This window comes from Sapajus apella, unplaced genomic scaffold (assembly GCF_009761245.1).
Source record: "Sapajus apella isolate SASKATOON/1434 unplaced genomic scaffold, GSC_monkey_1.0 scaffold136, whole genome shotgun sequence".
NCBI classification, from domain to species: Eukaryota; Metazoa; Chordata; class Mammalia; order Primates; family Cebidae; genus Sapajus; species Sapajus apella.
Window position 1 is genome coordinate 926,503 of NW_022437076.1, and position 17,838 is coordinate 944,340.

Below are 17,838 nucleotides of genomic sequence, written 5' to 3' on the forward strand. Positions count from 1 at the left end.
ACACACACACATCTCAGTTATCTACTGCTGCATAACATATCACTGCAAACCTTTGTAACTTAAATAACTACAACCATGGTATTATCTCACAACTTCTTTGGGTCAGGAATTCAGGAAAGGCTTGTCTGCGTGGGTCTGGCCTGGGTTCTCTCCTGCTGCTGCTCTGCGACTACAGCTAGATGGGAAAAGTGGGGGCTAGAGGAGCTGAGGCGTTGTCCTCTCCCTTCACACATCTTAGAGACCCTCCACATGGTCTAGTCGGGGATTTCGCAAGGTGTGGCAGCCTCAGGGTTCTCAGATGTCTCACTGGGAGGCTCAGGACTCCTACAGAAAGCAAGTCACGGGCTAACAAGGTGGATGGATGCCGCCTTTCCTTCATGACCTAGCCTGAGAAGTCACACTGGGGCACTTCCGCCACAGACTATTGGTTACAAGCGAGTCAACAAGCCCGTTAGATTGAAGGAGAGTGGAATTAGATGCTGTGTCTTGCTGTGGGAATGGCAAGATTCTTGAAGAGTACGTGGGACAAGAGATATTATATTACTGTAGTCATTTTTATGTTATTATTTTGAGATGGAGTCTTGTTTGTCACCCAGGGTGGAGTGCAGTGGCACAATTTTGGTTCACTGCAGCCTCCGCCTCCCAGGTTCAAGCGATTCTCCTGCCTCAGCCTCCCAAGTAGCTGGAATTACACTTGCACGCCACCATGCCCAGCTAATTTTTGTATTTTTAGTAGAGACGAGTTTCACCATGTTGGTCAGACGGGTCTGAAACTCCTGACCTCAAGTGATCCACCCGCCTCGGCCTCCCAAAGTGCTGGGATTATGGATGTGAGCCACTCTACTCAGCTTCTTGCAGCCATTTTCAAATAATACAATCTGTGGGGGATAAGCCTGGAAAGAAAAGCAGGTGACACATCATACCAGGACCTGTAAGCCACATTTTTTTTTTTCTGAGAGAGAGAGTCTTGCTTTGTTAGCCAGGCTGGAGAGCAGTGGTACGATCATGGCTCACTGCAGGCTCGAGTTCCTTCATAGGTGTGCCTCAGCATGGCTGGTTAATATTTGCAGAGATGCAGTCTCACTATGTTGCTCGGGCTGGGCTCAGGCCATCCACCCATCTTGGCCTCCCCACGGGCAGGAGCCACACAAATTTAGATCTTGATATGAACAGTGATGAAGAACCACTAGAGGAAGTTTTATGTTTTGTTTTCATCACTGGACAGTTTTAAGCAAGAGAGTGAAATGTTTGGTTGTCTGTAAAAGTTTGTTCTAGCAGCCGTGTGGGCGGAGTTCATGGGAAGGGGTCTGTTCTCACAGCCGTGTGGGCGGAGTTCGTGCGGATGGTCTGTTCTAGCAGCCGTGTGGATAGAGTTCATGGGGAGGGTTTTGTTCTAGCAGCAGTGTGGATAGAGTTTATGGGAAGGGGTCTGTTCTAGCAGCCATGTGGATAGAGTTTGTGGGGAGGCTTTGAAAGCACAGACCATTCAGGAGAGGACCCAAAAGACCCAGGGCCAGACCTGGCGGTTGGCCTCAGCCTGGGTAAGTGTAAGGAATAGAGAAGTTCTTCAAAGTTTTTATCTTAGGCCTTAAAGAGTAACAAATTTTTACTTTAAAGTCCCCATCCATGATTAGCCCCTGTATTCCAGCCCAGCTAGGGGCTCTGACTCTCTTGGGCATGCAAGTCCCAGCCCACTGTTGATGCCGTTCCTTATTTGGAGACGCTTCCTTGACCATCTGGTAAGCATCTTCCTCTTTTCTTTGTTCTCTCCCCCTTTGTCTATTTAGAAAAGTTTTAGGTTATTAGCCAGTTGGATAAAGTATAGAATGTGAGGTTCTGCTCCAGCCAGTGGAGGCCGGATACAGTAGTAGGGAGGATGCGTCAGGTTATAAATAGTGCTGTCTCCTTTGTTTGGTGCACTCTCGTGGCCACACTGCTGGAGAGCAGTGTCCTTTCTGCAGAAAGTAAAAGAAAGCCTTGCTGAGAAGGCTTTTGTCTGAATGCTGATTCTTCCCTGCAACGTGGGAAGATAAGCACTTATTCCCAACAGTAAGGGACGAGGGAGAGGGTGTGGGACATGGAAGGCCGCCAGGTTTCTGGCCATTCCAGCAGTTTTGTTCACTGTGATGGAAAACCATGGAGAAGTAAGTTTGTTTGGGACACACTGGCTTTGAGAGTCCAGGGTAGATGCATGAGACTGAAACTTAGGTGATAAAAATTGAGGTGGGAATACACAGCATTTACAAAGGTACAGGAGGCCGGGCATGGGGACTCATGCTTGTGATCCCAGGGCTCTGGGAGGCCGAGGAGGGAAAATCGATGGAGCCCAGGAGTTTGAAACCTGCCTGAAACCTAACACCAAAATTCTTAGCCAGGCTTGGGGGTGGGAGGCCCAGGCGGGAGGATAGTTGAAGCCCGGGAGGTGGAGGCTCCTGTGAGCCACGATAGCGCCACTGCACTTCAGCCTGGGCAACCAAGCAGGACCCTGTCTCAAAAACTAACAATTAAAAATAAAATTTTCAAAAGACAGTCTGGTGCAGTGGCTCACACCTGTAATCCTGGCACTTTGGGAGGCCGAGGCGGGCAGATAAGTTGAGGTCGGGTGTTTGAGACCAGCCTGGCCAACATGGCGAAATTCCATCTCTACTAAAAATACAAAAATTAGCTGAGAATGCCTGAACCCAGAGACGGAAGCTGCCATGAACCACAACTGCACTACCACACTCCAGCCTAGGCGACCGAGCAGGACCCTGTCTCAAAAAATAATTAACCAGGCAGGGCGCGGTGGCTCAAGCCTGTAATCCCAGCACTTTGGGAGGCCGAGGCGGGTGGATCACGAGGTCAAGAGATCGAGACCATCCTGGTCAATATGGTGAAACCCGTCTCTACTAAAAATACAAAAAATTAGCTGGGCATGGTGGTGCGTGCCTGTAATCCCAGCTACTCAGGAGGCTGAGGCAGGAGAATTGCTTGAACCCAGGAGGCGGAGGTTGCGGTGAGCCAAGATCGCGCCATTGCACTCCAGCCTGGGTAACATGAGTGAAACTCCGTCTCAAAAAAAAAATAAATAAATAAAAATAACAATTAAAAATAAAATGTTGAAAAGGCACAGTACTAGACCACAGGCGTGGGCTGCCAGAATTTAAAATCTCCCTGCCCACCTCCCATCCGCGCGGTCAACTGTGCGAGGTTTCCAAAAGACAGAAGCACGTATGCGCACGCCACTGTGGCCTAGGAGGCCCACAGAAGTACGCGCACAACGCTAGGTGCCGAGGGCGCCGACAGAAGCACGCATGCGCACAACGCTCTGTGCGGAGATAGACAGAAGCACGCAATCGCACACCACTGTGGCTGACGTTTCCTACAGACAGAAGCACGCACGCGCACACTGCTGTGCGCCGAGGACTCCCCAACAAAGCACGCATGCGCACACCGCTGTGGCCGAGATTTCTAACACACAGAAGCACGCACGCGCACACCGCCATGTGCCAAGGACTCCCACACAGCAGCAGTATGCACACGCAGCTATGTGCCAAGGTCTCTGACAGAAGCACGCATGCGCACAATGCTATGTGCCGAGGTCTCCGACAGCACACATGTGCACACCACTGTGTGCCAAGGTTGCCAACACAGAAGCACGCATGCGTACACCGCTGTGTGCCGCGGTCTCCGACAGAAGCACACATGTGCACACCTCCAGGTGCCGAGGGCACCAACAGAAGCACGCATGCATGCGCACACCCTGGTCTGCGGGGCTCCAGGCAGAAGTGTCCTGACTGCGCAGGCGCCACGAGGGCAGTCGCCATGGAGACGCGTGGCCCTAGCCTGACCGTCCGAACGCAGAGCCGCCCACTCGTTGGCAGCTGGTCTCAGGAGTCCCCCGGGCGGGTCGCAGCCCAGCGAGCGGGCTGATGGACCGCCGCGGTGGGGCAGGGGCGTCGGGGTATGAAGACGGAGAGGATGACGATGGCGAGGAGGCGGAGCAGGAGGGCGGCGCTGCGGGACCCCGGGGGTCTAGACTGCCCCCCATCACAGGTGGTGCCTCCGAGCTGGCCAAACGAAAGGTGAAGAAGAAGAAAAAGAGGAAGAAGAAGACCAAAGGTTCTGGCAAGGGGGACGGTAAGAGGAGCAGCCAGTACTGCTGCATCAGCTCTGGTACTGGAGATTCTTCCGGGACCCTCCACTCCCGCCAGTCCCAGGGACTCCCATTTATCTGGAGACCCTTCAGACTGGAAACAGAAGCTCAGCGGTCCCAGACAGAGGTCCTCCTGCTCTCCACACATGCCTGTCAGCAGCACAGCGATGCCCCAGCTGCACCCATGGAGACCATCCACCAACTTTACGGTCCCTTAGCCCCACACAGAGACCCCCACAGACATCCAGCATTCCTAAGAGCCTGCTAGCCCCACACAGACACCCTCTCAACTTCCTAATCCCTCAGCCAAAACTGACAATCTTAAACGTCTGCACCTTCCCCACAGAGGCCCTCCTCAAAAGACACTTTCCCCAACCCAAAGACACTGACGCTATATGAAAGAACCTCACTCTAGTGCACAGAGAAACGCAGACTCCTGCCTCTCCTCACACCTCGTGTGTGAAGGCTACTGCTTCTGGATGTGCTGTAGACCCCCCCACACTCACAGACATGCGTATAAAATGTCATCATGCACGGACTCCACCCCACACCCACCAAGGGACTGCACAAACCCCGTTATACCAGTCATTGTGACATCCTCCTATACTCCCGAAACCCTCGACAATGTCCCCGTTCATATCAATATAACACCATCACAGGAAACTAAAGGGTGGGGTACTTTGGGAGGCCAAGGTGGGAGGATCACTTGAACCCAGGACCTCCAGGCTGCAGTGAGCTATGATCACACCCCTGCATTCCAGCCTGGGCAACAGTCAAGATCCTGTCTCTCTAAACAGATAAAAACAACAAAAACTAAAGCATGAGTCCCTGTCATGTACACACATTCACATGCTACAGTCTACACACACACACACACACTCACACACAGACCATTCATACGTCACACATTCACCCTGTCAGGCACACACATTCACACTCTACAGTCTACACACACACACAGACCATTCATGTGTTATGCATTCACCGTTATGCACACATTCACACTCCAGTCTACACACACACACACAGACTGCTCATGTGTTATGCATTCACCCTGTCATGCACACACATTCAGACTCTACAGTCTACACACACATACACACACACACACAGACTGCTCGTGTGTTATGCATTCACCCTGTCGTGCACACACATTCACACTCTATACATACACACACACACACACACACACTCTGTTCATATGTTATGCATTCACATGTGCAGTCGTATGCAGGCAGGAATTGCAGTGTCTCTCAGAGACACCTTCGCAAACACACAGCACCTGCTACAAACCCCCCGTCCCTACATCTCACCAAGCTCTTCTTGTAGAACCCCTAGATTTCTTGACAAAGGGACTGAGCACCCACTTTGAGGAGAGAGGGTGCAGCAGTGACAGAGAATGCAGGTGCTCGTGAGTGCTGTGAGTCCACTGTTACCCATCTGTTCCACCTCAGTGGCTTTGGCTGTCAGGGAGATGGCCCTAAGCTTCAGTTCTAGCCTGGCCCTCTGTGGCAGAGCTGGCACCAAGACAAGCAGGAGGCAGGAGTGGCAGCCTTGCCCACATCCAACATGCAGTGTGGGAAGGGAGCAATAAGAAGATAAGTAGTTCTCACGAAGAAAATTCTGCAGTTCAGGTCAAGAAGCCCCATGTGGGTGGGCGCAGTGGCTCACACCTATAATCCCAGCACTTTGGGAATTCAAGACCGGCCTGGCCAACATGGTGAAACCCCGTCTCCACTGAAAACACAAAAATTAGCTGGGCATGGTGGCAGGCACCTAGAATTGCTTGAACTTGAGAGGCGGAGGTTGCAGTGAGCCAAGACTGTGCCACTGTGCTCCAGCCTGGGTGGCAGAGTGAGACTCTGTCTCAAAAAAAAAGAAACCCTAGGCCAGGCGTGGTGGCTCAGGCCTGTAATCCCAGCACTTTGGGAGGCTGAGGCAGGTGGATCATGAGGTCGGAGTTCAAGACCAGCCCGGCCAACATGGTGAACCTCTTGTCTCTACTAAAAATACAAAAATTAGCCGGGTATGGTAGTGCACATCTGTAATTCCAGCTACTTGGGAGGCTCAGGAAGGAGAATCGCTTGAACCTGGGAAGTGGAGACTGCAGTGAGCCGAGATCATGCCACTGCACTCTAGCCTGGGAGACAGAGCAAGATTCCATCCCAAAAAAAAAAAAAAAAAAAAAAAGCCCCATATATATCTGCAAAAAGAAATTTGGCAGTTCAGTGTCCTTCTGGTGTAGCTTTTCACTGTAGAAATTACAGTGGCATGGCCGGGCACGGTGGCTCACACCAGTAATCCCAGCATTTAGGGAGGCTGAGGTGGGCAGATCACAGTGTTAGGAGATTGAGACCATCCTGGCCAACGTGGTGAAACCCGGTCTCTACTAAAAATTCAAAAATTAGCTGGATGTGGTGGCGGGCACCTGTAGTCCCAGCTGCTTGGGAGGCTGAGGCGGGAGAATCGCTTGAACCTGGGAGGCAGAGGTTGCAGTGAGCCGGGGTTGTACAACTGCACTCCAGCCTGGGCGACAAAGCAAGACCGCATCTCAAAAAAAAAAAAGAAAGAAATTACAGTGGCATGTACCTCATACCGTCGGCAGGGGACACTAGATAGTTTTTAGGGAGTAGAAAGGTAGGGAGACGTCAAAAGATCATGGTTTTTCTTTTCTTTTTTTCTTGGGGAAGGAGATATTTTTCTCTCCCCTAAAATACAAGCATGAGCTGATGAAAGAACCACAATTTGTAGCATTTTATATGCATGTTAAATGATTCTGTCGTGCTATTGATGTAAAAAAATAAATAACAGCACAAGCCACACGGCAGAAGCATTTCTGGCTTGGCATACTGTTGCTTTCATGAGTCAAACTCAGGAGGCTTTTCTGTTCTCCGTTTCTCCCATTATAGACTGTCTAGACGAGGGCACAGTCACAGACTCCCAGACCTGGGAAACGGCCGTGGGGAGCACGCGGTGAGGGTGGGGGGGGCGGCATGGCTGGTGGAAAAATAGGGCACTAGGGCCAGCCCGCACTGATCCCAGCTCTGCCGCTGGCTCAGGACGTTGGCAGGTTCCTGGAGTTTCCTCACCCGAGCAACAGGGCCTTTACCCAGAGGGCCTGGCTCAGTGTCTGCTCAGTGAACTGTTCCTCCCGCCCCAGAATGACTTGAGCAGAAGCACACAGGAAATGGGTGGACACGAGGCCGGTGGGCGTGGCAGCCTGAGCCCTGGGTACAGAGGCCGCCCCTTCCATCTTTGAGTTGGGCACCATCCCCAGCAGGCCTAGAGCAGACCTTGCCCCACCACTAACCCCCTCGTCTCCTCGGCAGACAAACATCAGAGCCAGAGCCCGAAGAGCCGGCCGCCCTCCCCGTCCTTTCACGACATCTTAAGTCCCAGCGAAGACCGAGGCGGGAGACCAGAGCACAGACAGAGCAAGCTGGAAAGCAGGCACCTGCCTTCGGACTCCTCCACCGTCAGCCTCCCCGACTTCGCCCAAGTAGCGGAGACCCTTTCGAACCGGCTCAACGAGAGTCTGCGCTGGGACGGAATTCTCGCCGACCCGGAGGCGGAGAAAGAGAGGATTCGCATCTATAAGCTCAACAGGAGAAAGCGCTACCGGTGCCTGGCCAAGGGCTTCCACTCCAACCCCAACGCCGAGGAGACCCCCGACACCCTGCCCCACCTCTCCGACAGAGACGGCAGCTCCGGCGGCCTGCGGACCACGCTGAAAGCCGAGCCCCCAAGCTCCACCTCGAAGGAAACGTTTCCGCACAGCTTCTACACTCTGTTCAGCTCCCACTCTGCTGCAGTCAAATTCCACCCCCGACCCTGACAAGCTTGCCATCTCTCCTTACCACAAGTTTATACGTAAAGAAGTCATCCTAGGAGGAAGAGAGACCTGTATCTGACTGAAGCCGACGTTTGGCGTGTGGATGAGGCCGACTCTCCCGTCACCAAGATGCCCTCGGGGGCCCAGGGAAGCCGCCGTTCCTTGAGAACAAAAGCAACTTAGTGAGCAGAGTCCTTTCCAGAATTCTCTTTTTCTTAAATAAGCTGACATCTGTTGTTTAATTCCTCACCACGGCTGGATGTCTATCAGCTGCGCCAAAAAGACAAGAAAGTGTGTAGACCACTTACATCTTAAGTCTCAAACGCGCGTGAAACTCCTCACACGGCGCCTGCTTCCGTAGGCCCAGGACAATGCCCTGAATCTCTTGGAGCCTTTTTCTGTTTTAATTAAACACACGGCCTGGCTTTATCTGGCCTCAAAATAAGTGGGTTCCAGAACTTCACCCCTGGAAAGTTACTATGGGAAGTCCCAGAAGGAATACCGCTTCTCTTATAGACATGGTCCTCTCCTAGCCCCCATTATAAAAAGCCTCACTACCCTGCTTCTCCTAAATACACATTCCTCCCGCCACAAATACCCAGTGAGGGAGGGCCGTGTGTTGCCTTAGTTTGTGTTCTCCCAGAAGCAGACCTGGAGACGAGGATTCAAATGCAAGTAGATTACCCAGGAGGTGAAGAAAAGCTGAGAGGGTGAGACAGAGAAGGGAGACGGCCAATCCAGGGACTTTTCTTTTTAGACATGATCCCACTCTGCTGCCCCTGCTGGAGTGCAGTGGTGTGATCACAGCTCCCACTGCCGTCCGCCTCCTGGGCTCAGGCGATCCTCCCATCTCAGCCGCCTGAGTAGCAAGGACTACAGGCGAGTGCCAACACAGCTAATTTTTAAAATTTTTTGTAGAGATGGCGGGGGGTGTTTATGTTGCCCAGGCTGGTCTCGAGCTCCTGGCCTCAAGCAATCCTCCCACCTTGGCCTTCCAAAATACTGGGATTACAGGCAAGAGCCACTGTGCCTGGCCCCACTTCCAGGGACTATGAGGCCAGCTTTCATACTGGGCAACTAGAGCTTAATTCCATAGGGAAACCCACTTCTAGAATTATCCCACCTGAGGGTGAGGAAGCTGGGGTATTTATACTCCCCCAAAGGCACTGGCTGAGGGCTGGTCGTGTGTGTGTGTGTGTGTGTGTGTGTGTGTGTGTGTGTGTGTGAGAGAGAGAGAGAGAGAGAGAGAGAGAGAGAGAGAATCTCCTGGCATTTCTAGCTGAAAGGTCCAAAGACAGAGGGTGGTCTCTGGGGAAGTCTCAGCTACCTCAGCAGCACCATGGGTCTGAAAGGGACAACATGGAGAGCTAAGATGAGATCCCTGACCTTCAAGAGGTTACAGCGTTTTGGGGTAGACAACAAATGAATGTACAGTATACACGGGAGAAGTTAAAAGCTGATACAAATGTCACAGAATGCTCATTTGAAAGTTAAGTGAAAATGGCCGGGCACAGTGGCTCAGGCTTGTAATCCCCACACTGGGAGGCTGGGGCACATGAGCACCTGAGGTCAGGAGTTCAAGACCAGCCTAGCTAATGTGGTGAAACCCTGTCTGCTAAAAGTACAAAATTAGCTGGGTATGGTTGCAGATGCCTGTAGTCCCAGCTACTCGGGAGGCTGAGGCAGGAGAATCCCTTGAACCCAGGAGGCAGAACTTGCAGTGAGCCGAGATCTTGCCACTGCACTCCAGCCTGGGCAATAGAGCGACTCCGTCTAAAAAAAAAAAAAAAAAATAGTTAAGTCAAAGAGGGCATCTTGGTCCTTGCTGGCCCTGGGCTGGCAGAGCAGCCCTCTTCTCACCCTTCCTTAAGGGTTACAGTTAGAGTTTCCACATTCGCCCTCAGGCCCTGTCCAAATACACTGAAGAGATGTTTGGAAGAGTCCTCTCCTGCCATGGAGAAGGGTTAGCAAACAGGAACAGCCCTCCCCTGTGCTGAAGCCAGGCCTGTCTTCCCTGCTGTCCATGGAGAGGAGGGGACAGGAATACTCCAGTGCCAGCCACAGGACCTCACGGGTGCCCCAGGGTGTCAGGGTAAAGGCAGAGAAAGAACAGGGGGCAGCCCTGGGGCGGGCATCTCGTGTGCCCCCCAGTTCCACCATAGCAGCTGGAGCACAGGCCATGAAGGAGCATGAGGGGGCCCTGGGCTCAGACGGTCGCTTCCATGATGGTGAGAGGCAGGGACGGGGTCCGTGGTCGTCTCCCGGCCAGGAGGTAACATTCTGGGAAGGTAGCTAAGATGGTGAGCTTTGAATTAATCAGAGCTGAATTAATCTCTTTCCCACCACCTGCTGGCGTTGTGCCCCAGGCAGCGGCTTCATCTCTCTGAGCCTTAGTTTCCTCATCTCAAAACAGGAGGCAAATGCCTACCTTAGTGCTGTGACAATCAAATGCAGGGAAGCATCTCACCCGGCGCCTGGCACGCAGGAAACAACTGTAAGAGTTTTCATCAGTGGTATTTCAGGTGGTGTGGCCACATGGTTGCTAGAGAGACTGCCCCGTGTCATGGTGGAGACCACCCTCCTGGAAGGGTGAGCTTCATGAGAAAAATCTGGCTTCAGAGGCTGGCAAGAGATAGAATTCACACAAACCACAGGAAGAATGATGGGTCCGGAGCAGGAGAAAGTGGAACAGGAAGGAGCAGGCCCGAAGGCCAGCGCTTAGTGTGTAAAGCTAGAATGCACTGGGACGGAGGCTCCTGGGAGCGCAGAAGCCGCTTCAACTCAAAAAACCTGAGGTTAGAAGTTTTCAGGCTCTTTCTCACACCCAGGCTGTGGCAGTGAGGACTCCTTCAGGGCGAGAAACAAAAAACACAGTGAAAACTGCCTTACAGACCAAGGGGACTCATTGACTTTTGTGTGTGTGTGTGTGAGAGACAGAGTCTTACTCTGCTGCCCAGGCTGGAGTGCAGTGGTGCAATCTCGACTCACTACAACCTCCACCTCCCAGGTTCAAGCCATTCTCCTGCCTTAGCCTCCGGAGTAGCTGGGATTACAGGCACTGCCACCATGCCCAGCTAATTTTTTGTTTTTGTTTTTTTTAAGATGGCGTATTGCTCTTGTTGCCCAGGCTGGAGTGCAATGGCAGGATCTTAGCTCACTGCAACCTCCGCCCCCCAGGTTCAAGCAATTCTCCTGCTTCAGCCTCCCAAGTATCTGGGACTACAGGCACCCGCTACCACGCCCAGCTAATTTTTTTAATTTTTAGTAGAGACAAGGTTTCGCCATGTTAGCCAGGAATGGTCTTGATCTTCTGACCTCATGATCCGCCTGCCTCGGCCTCCCAAAGTGCTGATATTACAGGCGTGAGCCACCACGCCTGGTCAATTTTTGTATTTTTAGTAGAGATGGGATTTCACCATGTTAGCCAGGCTGGTCTAGAACTCCTGACCTCAAGTGGTCCAACCCGGCTGGAATGGTTGCTCTATAAAGCCAACAGTCCAGGGTTGGCTGTAGCTTCAGGCATGGCTGGATCCAGGAGGTCACACTGTGTCATCAAAGTTTCTCTCTCCATATTTCACCTCTGCGTCCTCCATATCAGCTTTATGTTCAGGCAGGTTCTCATCACAGGATGGCAAAGATGGCCACTGACATCCTTATAATTTTGTAACGAAAAGAGAGTTACTCCTCTGTCCCTATCCAGTGTCCATATCAATCCCAAGGTCTCTGGCCTGCCAGAGGTCATATGTCCATCACTGGACTAATCACAGCAGCCAGGTGAATGCAGTGTGTGATGGCTACAGAGACCTCGAATGTGGAGCGGGACAAGGCAGCCCAACAGGAACTGTCAGCTAAACAGATTGTTACAGAAGCTATCCTGAACCTAGCCAGGTGCAGTGGCTTGTGCCTGTAATCCCAGCACCTTGGGAGGCCGAGGCAGGCGGATCACTTGAGGTCAGATGTTCGAAACCAGCCTGGCCAACATGGCAAAACACCATCCTACTAAAAATATAAAAATTAGCCAGGCGCAGTGGCACACACCTGTAGTCTCAGCTACTTGGGAGGCTGAGGTGGGAGAATCGCTTGAACTTGGGAGGCAAAGGCTGCAGTGAGTGATCGCGCCACTACACTCCAGCCTGGGCAACAGAGCAAGATTCCGTCACACATAAAAAAGAATCTATTCAGAATGCCTCTGTCCCTCTCTCTCCTCTCTTTGAGATAGGGTATAGTTTTGTCACACAGGCTGGAGTGCAGTGGCACGATCTAGGCTTACTGCAACCTCCACCTCCTAAGCTCAAGTGATCCTCCCACCTCAGCCTCCTGAGTAGCTGGGACTACAGGCACACATCACTATGCCTGGTTAATTTTTGTATTTTTTGGTAGAGATTGGATTTTGCCATGTTTCCAACGCTAGTCTCAAACTCCTGAGCTCAAGCAATCGGCCTGCCTCAGCCTTCCAAAGTGCTGGGATTATAGGCATGAGCCCCCTCGCTTGGCCATTCCAGAGTCTGTATAGAACACAGAGTGATTTCTCCAGCCTCAGCAACCAGAGTGAAACTCCATCTCAGGAAAAAAGAAATAGAGTGATTCCCCGGAGAAATGACTACTAGAAGAGACTTGCCCATTGCCTTCCGAATGAAGAATGATCCATTTTAATTTTTACTTTTTAATTTTTTATAGCCCATCCAATGACCTATCAAGAATGAATCATTTTTATTTATTTTCTTTCTTTATGCACCATCCGGTGACCTACCAAGAATGATTTGTTTTTAGGGAGGCGCTGTGGCTCACGCCTGTAATCCCAGCACCTTGGGTGGCTGAGGCAAGTGGATTGCCCAAGTCCAGGAGTTTGAGACCAGATGGGTGACACAGCAAAACCCCACTTCTACAAAACACACAAAAATTAGCAGGACATGGTGGCACACACCCATAGTCCCAGCTACTTGGGAGCCTGCGGTAGGAGGATCACTTGAGCCTGGGAGGCAGAGGTTGCAGTGAGCTGAGATTGAAAAAAGATGTATTTTTAAAAGCCTCTGACCAAGGGCCATGGGAGTGGCTTGTGTAGCATGAGTCCTTCTCAATTGATCTGGATTCCCTACATGCTTATCTCCAAACTACAGCCCTTGGCCCATGCTAGGGACTCTACAAAGAGCGTTCTGTAACTGTGGGCCCAAAACTCTGCACATTTTGAAGCAGAATGTGCCAGCCCGACAGCACTGTTCAGTAATAACATCTGGGTTTATGATTTGTACCTGAGTTTCCCCGTTAACGCTAGTCATGTAGCTAGAATGTGCCCACGTGACTCCCAGCACGAAAAGCCTCTGCGTGTCCTGGGACCGAGATGCTTCACACACACACAGGTAGTGCTTTGAGACTCAGGCACGAAGTGCTCCTGTGTAAGCTAAGGAACATCCACGTGGGTCCCACGGGAAGACACGCATGGGGACGTGACTGTCTTTCTGCGGGTTGGCATGGAAAATGTCCCCCAGGGATCTCCGCCTCATGCTCATCTCTTGAATGTGGGTTGAAACTATTGGCTCTTTCTAGCGAACAGAATATGGCAAAAGTGATGGGATGTCACTTCCAAGAGGAAGTTACAAAAAAAGGTTGTGTTTAGGAGGAAGAGGAGCAGTGGGTGGGTGCAGCGTGGGGCTTTAGGGCTCTGAGACTATTCCTCATGACACCATGATGGGAGTTACGCGTCATTACACAGTTGTCCAGACCCTTAAAATGTATGCCAGGAGTGAACCCTCAGGTAAACTGTGGACTTGAGTTTATAATAAGGAACCAAGGCCAGGCGCGGGGACTCACGCCTGTCATCCCAACACTTCGGGAGGCTGAGGCGTGAGGATCACTTGAGCCCAGGAGTTCAAGACCAGCCTCGGCAACATAGTGAGACCCTGTCTCTACAAAAAATACAAAAAATAGTTGTGCACGGCGGTGTGTGCCTGGAGTCCCAAATACTTGGGAGGCTGAGGTGGGAGGATTATCTGAGCCTGTAGGTCAAGGCTGCAGTGAGCCGTGATCCCGCCACTGCTCTCCAGCCTGGGCAACACAGTGAAACTCTGTCTCAAAAATACAAAAATAAAGTCTATTTATTAGCAAGAGACAGAAAGAGAAAGAGGAATGGGTGGCTCTGGTTTCCACGTGACGCATTTTTTTCTTTTTGAGACACGGTCTCGCTGTGTTGCCCAGGATGGAGTTCAGTGGCACAGTCACAGTTCCCTGCGGCCTCAACTTCCCCAGGCTCATTTGATCCTCCCACCTCAGCTTCCTGAGTAGCTGGGGTCATAGACACACACCACCACGCCCGGCTAAGTTTTGTATTTTTGGTACAGACATGGTCTCACCATGCTGCCCAAGCTGGTCTCAAACTCCTGGGCTCAGGCAATCCTCCTGCCTCAGACTCCCAAAGTGCTGGGATTTACAGACCATGCCCAGCCTGACACACTCTATCTCCTTCCTTCTCTCAGGGCCCTTGCTCTGGGGAAAGCCAGCTGTGGTGCTGTGGGCAGCCTGAGGAAAGGTGCCCCCATGGAAAGACACGAGGTCTCCACCCAGCAGTGTGGTGGGCCTGAGGCCACAGGAGCCACCTGCAAGCCGCTGGAGCCCAACTGAGCCTTGAGGTGCCTGCTTCCATGAGACCCCGCGAGCCAGAGGCAGCCAGTCAAGAGGCACCCAGATTCCTGCCCCACAGAAACTGAGGTAATAACGTTGTTTAAAGCCACTGCATTTGGAGGTAATCCTGTTACACAGCACTAACTGATAGAGTTGGGCCCCTGCATCAGTCATGATTCTCAGTGAGTTGTCTCGCCCTTAAGCTGAGGGCTGGAAAGCCCAAAACCCAACATTGTCGTAAGAAACAGTGTTACCTTGGCACCCAAAGACACCCAGGGCCAACACTCAGAAACGATGCTGTGTCCCACAGGGGTGAGGTCACTGCTGTGGGAGTCAAGAGCTAGGTAAGACTGAATGGCCCTGGCCAGGCGCAGTGGCACACGCCTGTAATCCCAGCATTTTGGGAGGCTGAGGCAGGCGGATCACTTGAGGTCAGAAGTTCGAGACCAGCTTGGCCAAGAGCCAACAGGGTGAAACCCCATCTCTACTAAAAATACAAAATTAGCTGGGTGTGGTGGTGCACGCCTGTAATCCCAGCTGCTTGGGAGGCTGAGAAAGAATTGCTTGAACCCAGGAGGCAGCGCTGACATGGCACCACTGCACTCCAGCCTGGGCAATAGAGCAATACCTCAGTCTCAAAAAAAAAAAAAAAAGAAAAAGCACTGACTGTCCCCTTTAGCTTTGTTATTTTTGTCAATGACACATCAGTAAAGCTGGTGGGGGAAGAATGGTGGGGTCCGCTTGTTATGCTCATACCCGGAGTCGTATGTAGCTATTTCTATTATGGGTTGTTTTTTTGTTTGTTTTTGAGACAGAGTCTCACTCTGTTGCTCTGGCTGGAGTTCAATAGTGTGGTCTTGGTGCAACCTCCACCTCCTGGGTTCAAGCGATTCTCCTACCTCAGCCTCCCAAGTAGCTGGGATTACAGGCGCCCGCCACCACACCTGGTTAATTTTTGAATTATTAGTAGAGATGGGGTTTCACTGTGTTGGCCAGGATGGTCTCGAACTCCTGACCTCAGGTGACCCACCTGCCTCGGCCTCCCTAAGTGCTGAGATTACAGGTGTGAGCCACCGCGCCCAGTCTGTGTTATCTTTTTGTGGCATGTGTTCTGTGTCTTGTCCCCACCTTTAATTGTAGCTATATTTTATGGCATTTTATAGTCTGTAAGTTCTTGTATGTCATTTGCTCCCTTTGCAATAGAAATTGTTATTTCCATTTCACAGCTGAGGCTTAGGAAGGAGGTGAGTGCTGGAATTACACAGCTGAATCGCTCTAAGGTCTCCAGTTCTCTTTTAGGAAATATATATCAAGCAGCTGCTAAATATGCTGTTCTCTGCTGGCTGCTGCCAGAATACTGACCAGAGCGGCTCCTGTCTGTGTGGTACCTCCCCTGCCCAGGCCTGGTACTCGCCGCTGAACACACGACTTTATCTCAGCCCCATGACAATGCTGGACGTGCAAGATGCTGTGATTCCCGTCACACCCAAGGAAATGGGCACAGACCGAGGAGTGCCTTGCCCAGGGTCACCGGCAGTAAGAGGAGGAGCTGGGGTGTCACACCCAGGCAGCTAGTTCCAAAGTTCCTGCTCTTAATGACTGCACTGTGGTGTCTCAGACCTCAGCAGGTGGGAGCCAAGCCACACAACCCCCACCACAGGGGTCAACAGCAACGGGGGGAGAGACCGAAGCGGCACTGTGGCTCATCAGTGGGGTCACGGGAACCAAAGCAGTGGTGCTGGGAGAGAGAAGGGTTCCTGGGAACTGTGGCTGGAAGAGGACGTGGGACCTGGGGCCGTAGAAACCTCCACCATGCCGGCTCCCGAGGCCCCCAGAGTGACGGGGAACATTCTCTGAGACCTCCTGGCCACACTGTGTGTGTGTCCATGATCTAAGCTGGCCTCTGACACTGGTAACACCCCCTCTGACCACCACTGGACAGGCCTGTACCCCGCTGCACTGTCCCAGAGCCATGTTCCCAGGCTCTGCGGCATAGCCTCAGCCTGCAGCTCCTGCTGGGCCTGCCATTGAGGACGGGAGCTGAAGGCTGCGCTGCACAAGATGTGGGCCAGGGACCAGAAGAGCCAGCACAACGGGGGCTGCTTAGAAACTCCCTGGTCAGGCTGGGCACGGTGGCTTAGGCCTGTAGTCCCAGCACACTGGAGGGCTGAAAGGGAGGATCACTTGAGGCCGCGAGTTAGACAGCAGCCTGGGCAACACAGCAAGAACCTAACCCTATTAAAAAAAAAAAAAATTAGTTGGACCTCCCAGCTACTCAGGAGTTTAAGGCAGGAGGATCAACTGAGCCCAGGAGTTCAAGGTTGCAGCGAGCCAGGATCACGCCACTGCACTCCAGCCTAGGCAACAGAGCGAGACCCTGTTTGTAAAAAATAATAAATTTTTTGTTTTTGTTTTTCAGATGGACTTCCTCTCTGTCACCCAGGCTGGAGTGCAGTGGCGTGATCCTGGCTCACTGCAACCTCCACCTCCCGGGTTGAAGCAATTCTCCTGCCTCAGCCTCCGAGTAGCTGGGATTACAGGTGCATGCCACCATGCACAGCTAATTTTTGTATTTTCAACAGAGACGAGGTTTCACCATGTTGGCCAGGCTGGTCTCGAACCCGACCTCAGGTGATCCACCCACTTTGGCCTCCCAAAGTGCTGGAATTACAGGCGGGAACCACTGAGTTTATAATAAGGTACCAAGGCAAGGCGCGGTGGCTCACGCCTGTCATCCCAACACTTCGGGAGGCTGAGGTATGAGGATCACTTGAGCCCAGGACTTCAAGACCAGCCTGGGCAACATAGTGAGACCCTGTCTCTACAAAAAATACAAAAATTAGTTGTGCATGGCAGTGTGTGCCTGCAGTCCCAATTAACATCTTTTTAAAAGAGGCTGGGCACGGTGGCTCACACCTATAATCCCAGCACTTTGGGAAGCCAAAGTGGGCGGATCCCTTGAGTCCAGAAGTCCAAAACTGGCCTGTGCAACATAGTGAGACCCTGTCTCTACAAAAAATAAAATCAGCCAGGTGTGGTGGCGCATCCTATGGTCTTAGCTACTTGGGCGGCTAAGGTGGGAGTGTGGCTTTAGTCTCGGAAGTCAAGGCTGCAGTGAGCCAAGATCACGCCACTGCACTCCAGCTTGGGCAACAGAGCAAGACTCTCTCAAAAAAATAAATAAAATCAACAACAATTTTAAAAAAAAGGTGGGTTGCAGCAGCTCACACCTGTAATCTCAGCACTTTGGGAGGCC

The 17,838-nt window shown here is 52.0% G+C and overlaps 1 protein-coding gene and 2 long non-coding RNA genes across 3 annotated transcripts in view; 2 read left to right on the forward strand and 1 right to left on the reverse strand.

Annotated features, from left to right (window-relative positions):
- The window catches only part of LOC116540162, a 7,434-nt gene extending 7,181 nt beyond the window's left edge, over window positions 1-253 (reverse strand). Inside the window, exon 1 of the long non-coding RNA XR_004264328.1 lies at window positions 243-253. This is a non-coding gene — a long non-coding RNA (uncharacterized LOC116540162). The remainder of the gene's footprint in view (window positions 1-242) is intronic.
- A 3,488-nt stretch (window positions 254-3,741) lies between these two features.
- Window positions 3,742-8,396, forward strand: CUNH17orf97 (chromosome unknown C17orf97 homolog). The gene is given in 3 exon segments (XM_032263397.1): window positions 3,742-3,898; window positions 3,901-4,119; window positions 7,465-8,396. Coding segments are annotated over 3 exon segments (819 nt in total). The 5' UTR covers window positions 3,742-3,804; the 3' UTR covers window positions 7,971-8,396.
- Window positions 8,397-9,709: 1,313 nt separating this feature from the next.
- On the forward strand, window positions 9,710-16,736 carry LOC116540078. Its single transcript, XR_004264297.1, has 3 exons — window positions 9,710-10,762; window positions 14,438-14,703; window positions 15,882-16,736. It is a non-coding gene; the product is annotated as an uncharacterized LOC116540078 (long non-coding RNA).
- Window positions 16,737-17,838: the final 1,102 nt, after the last annotated feature.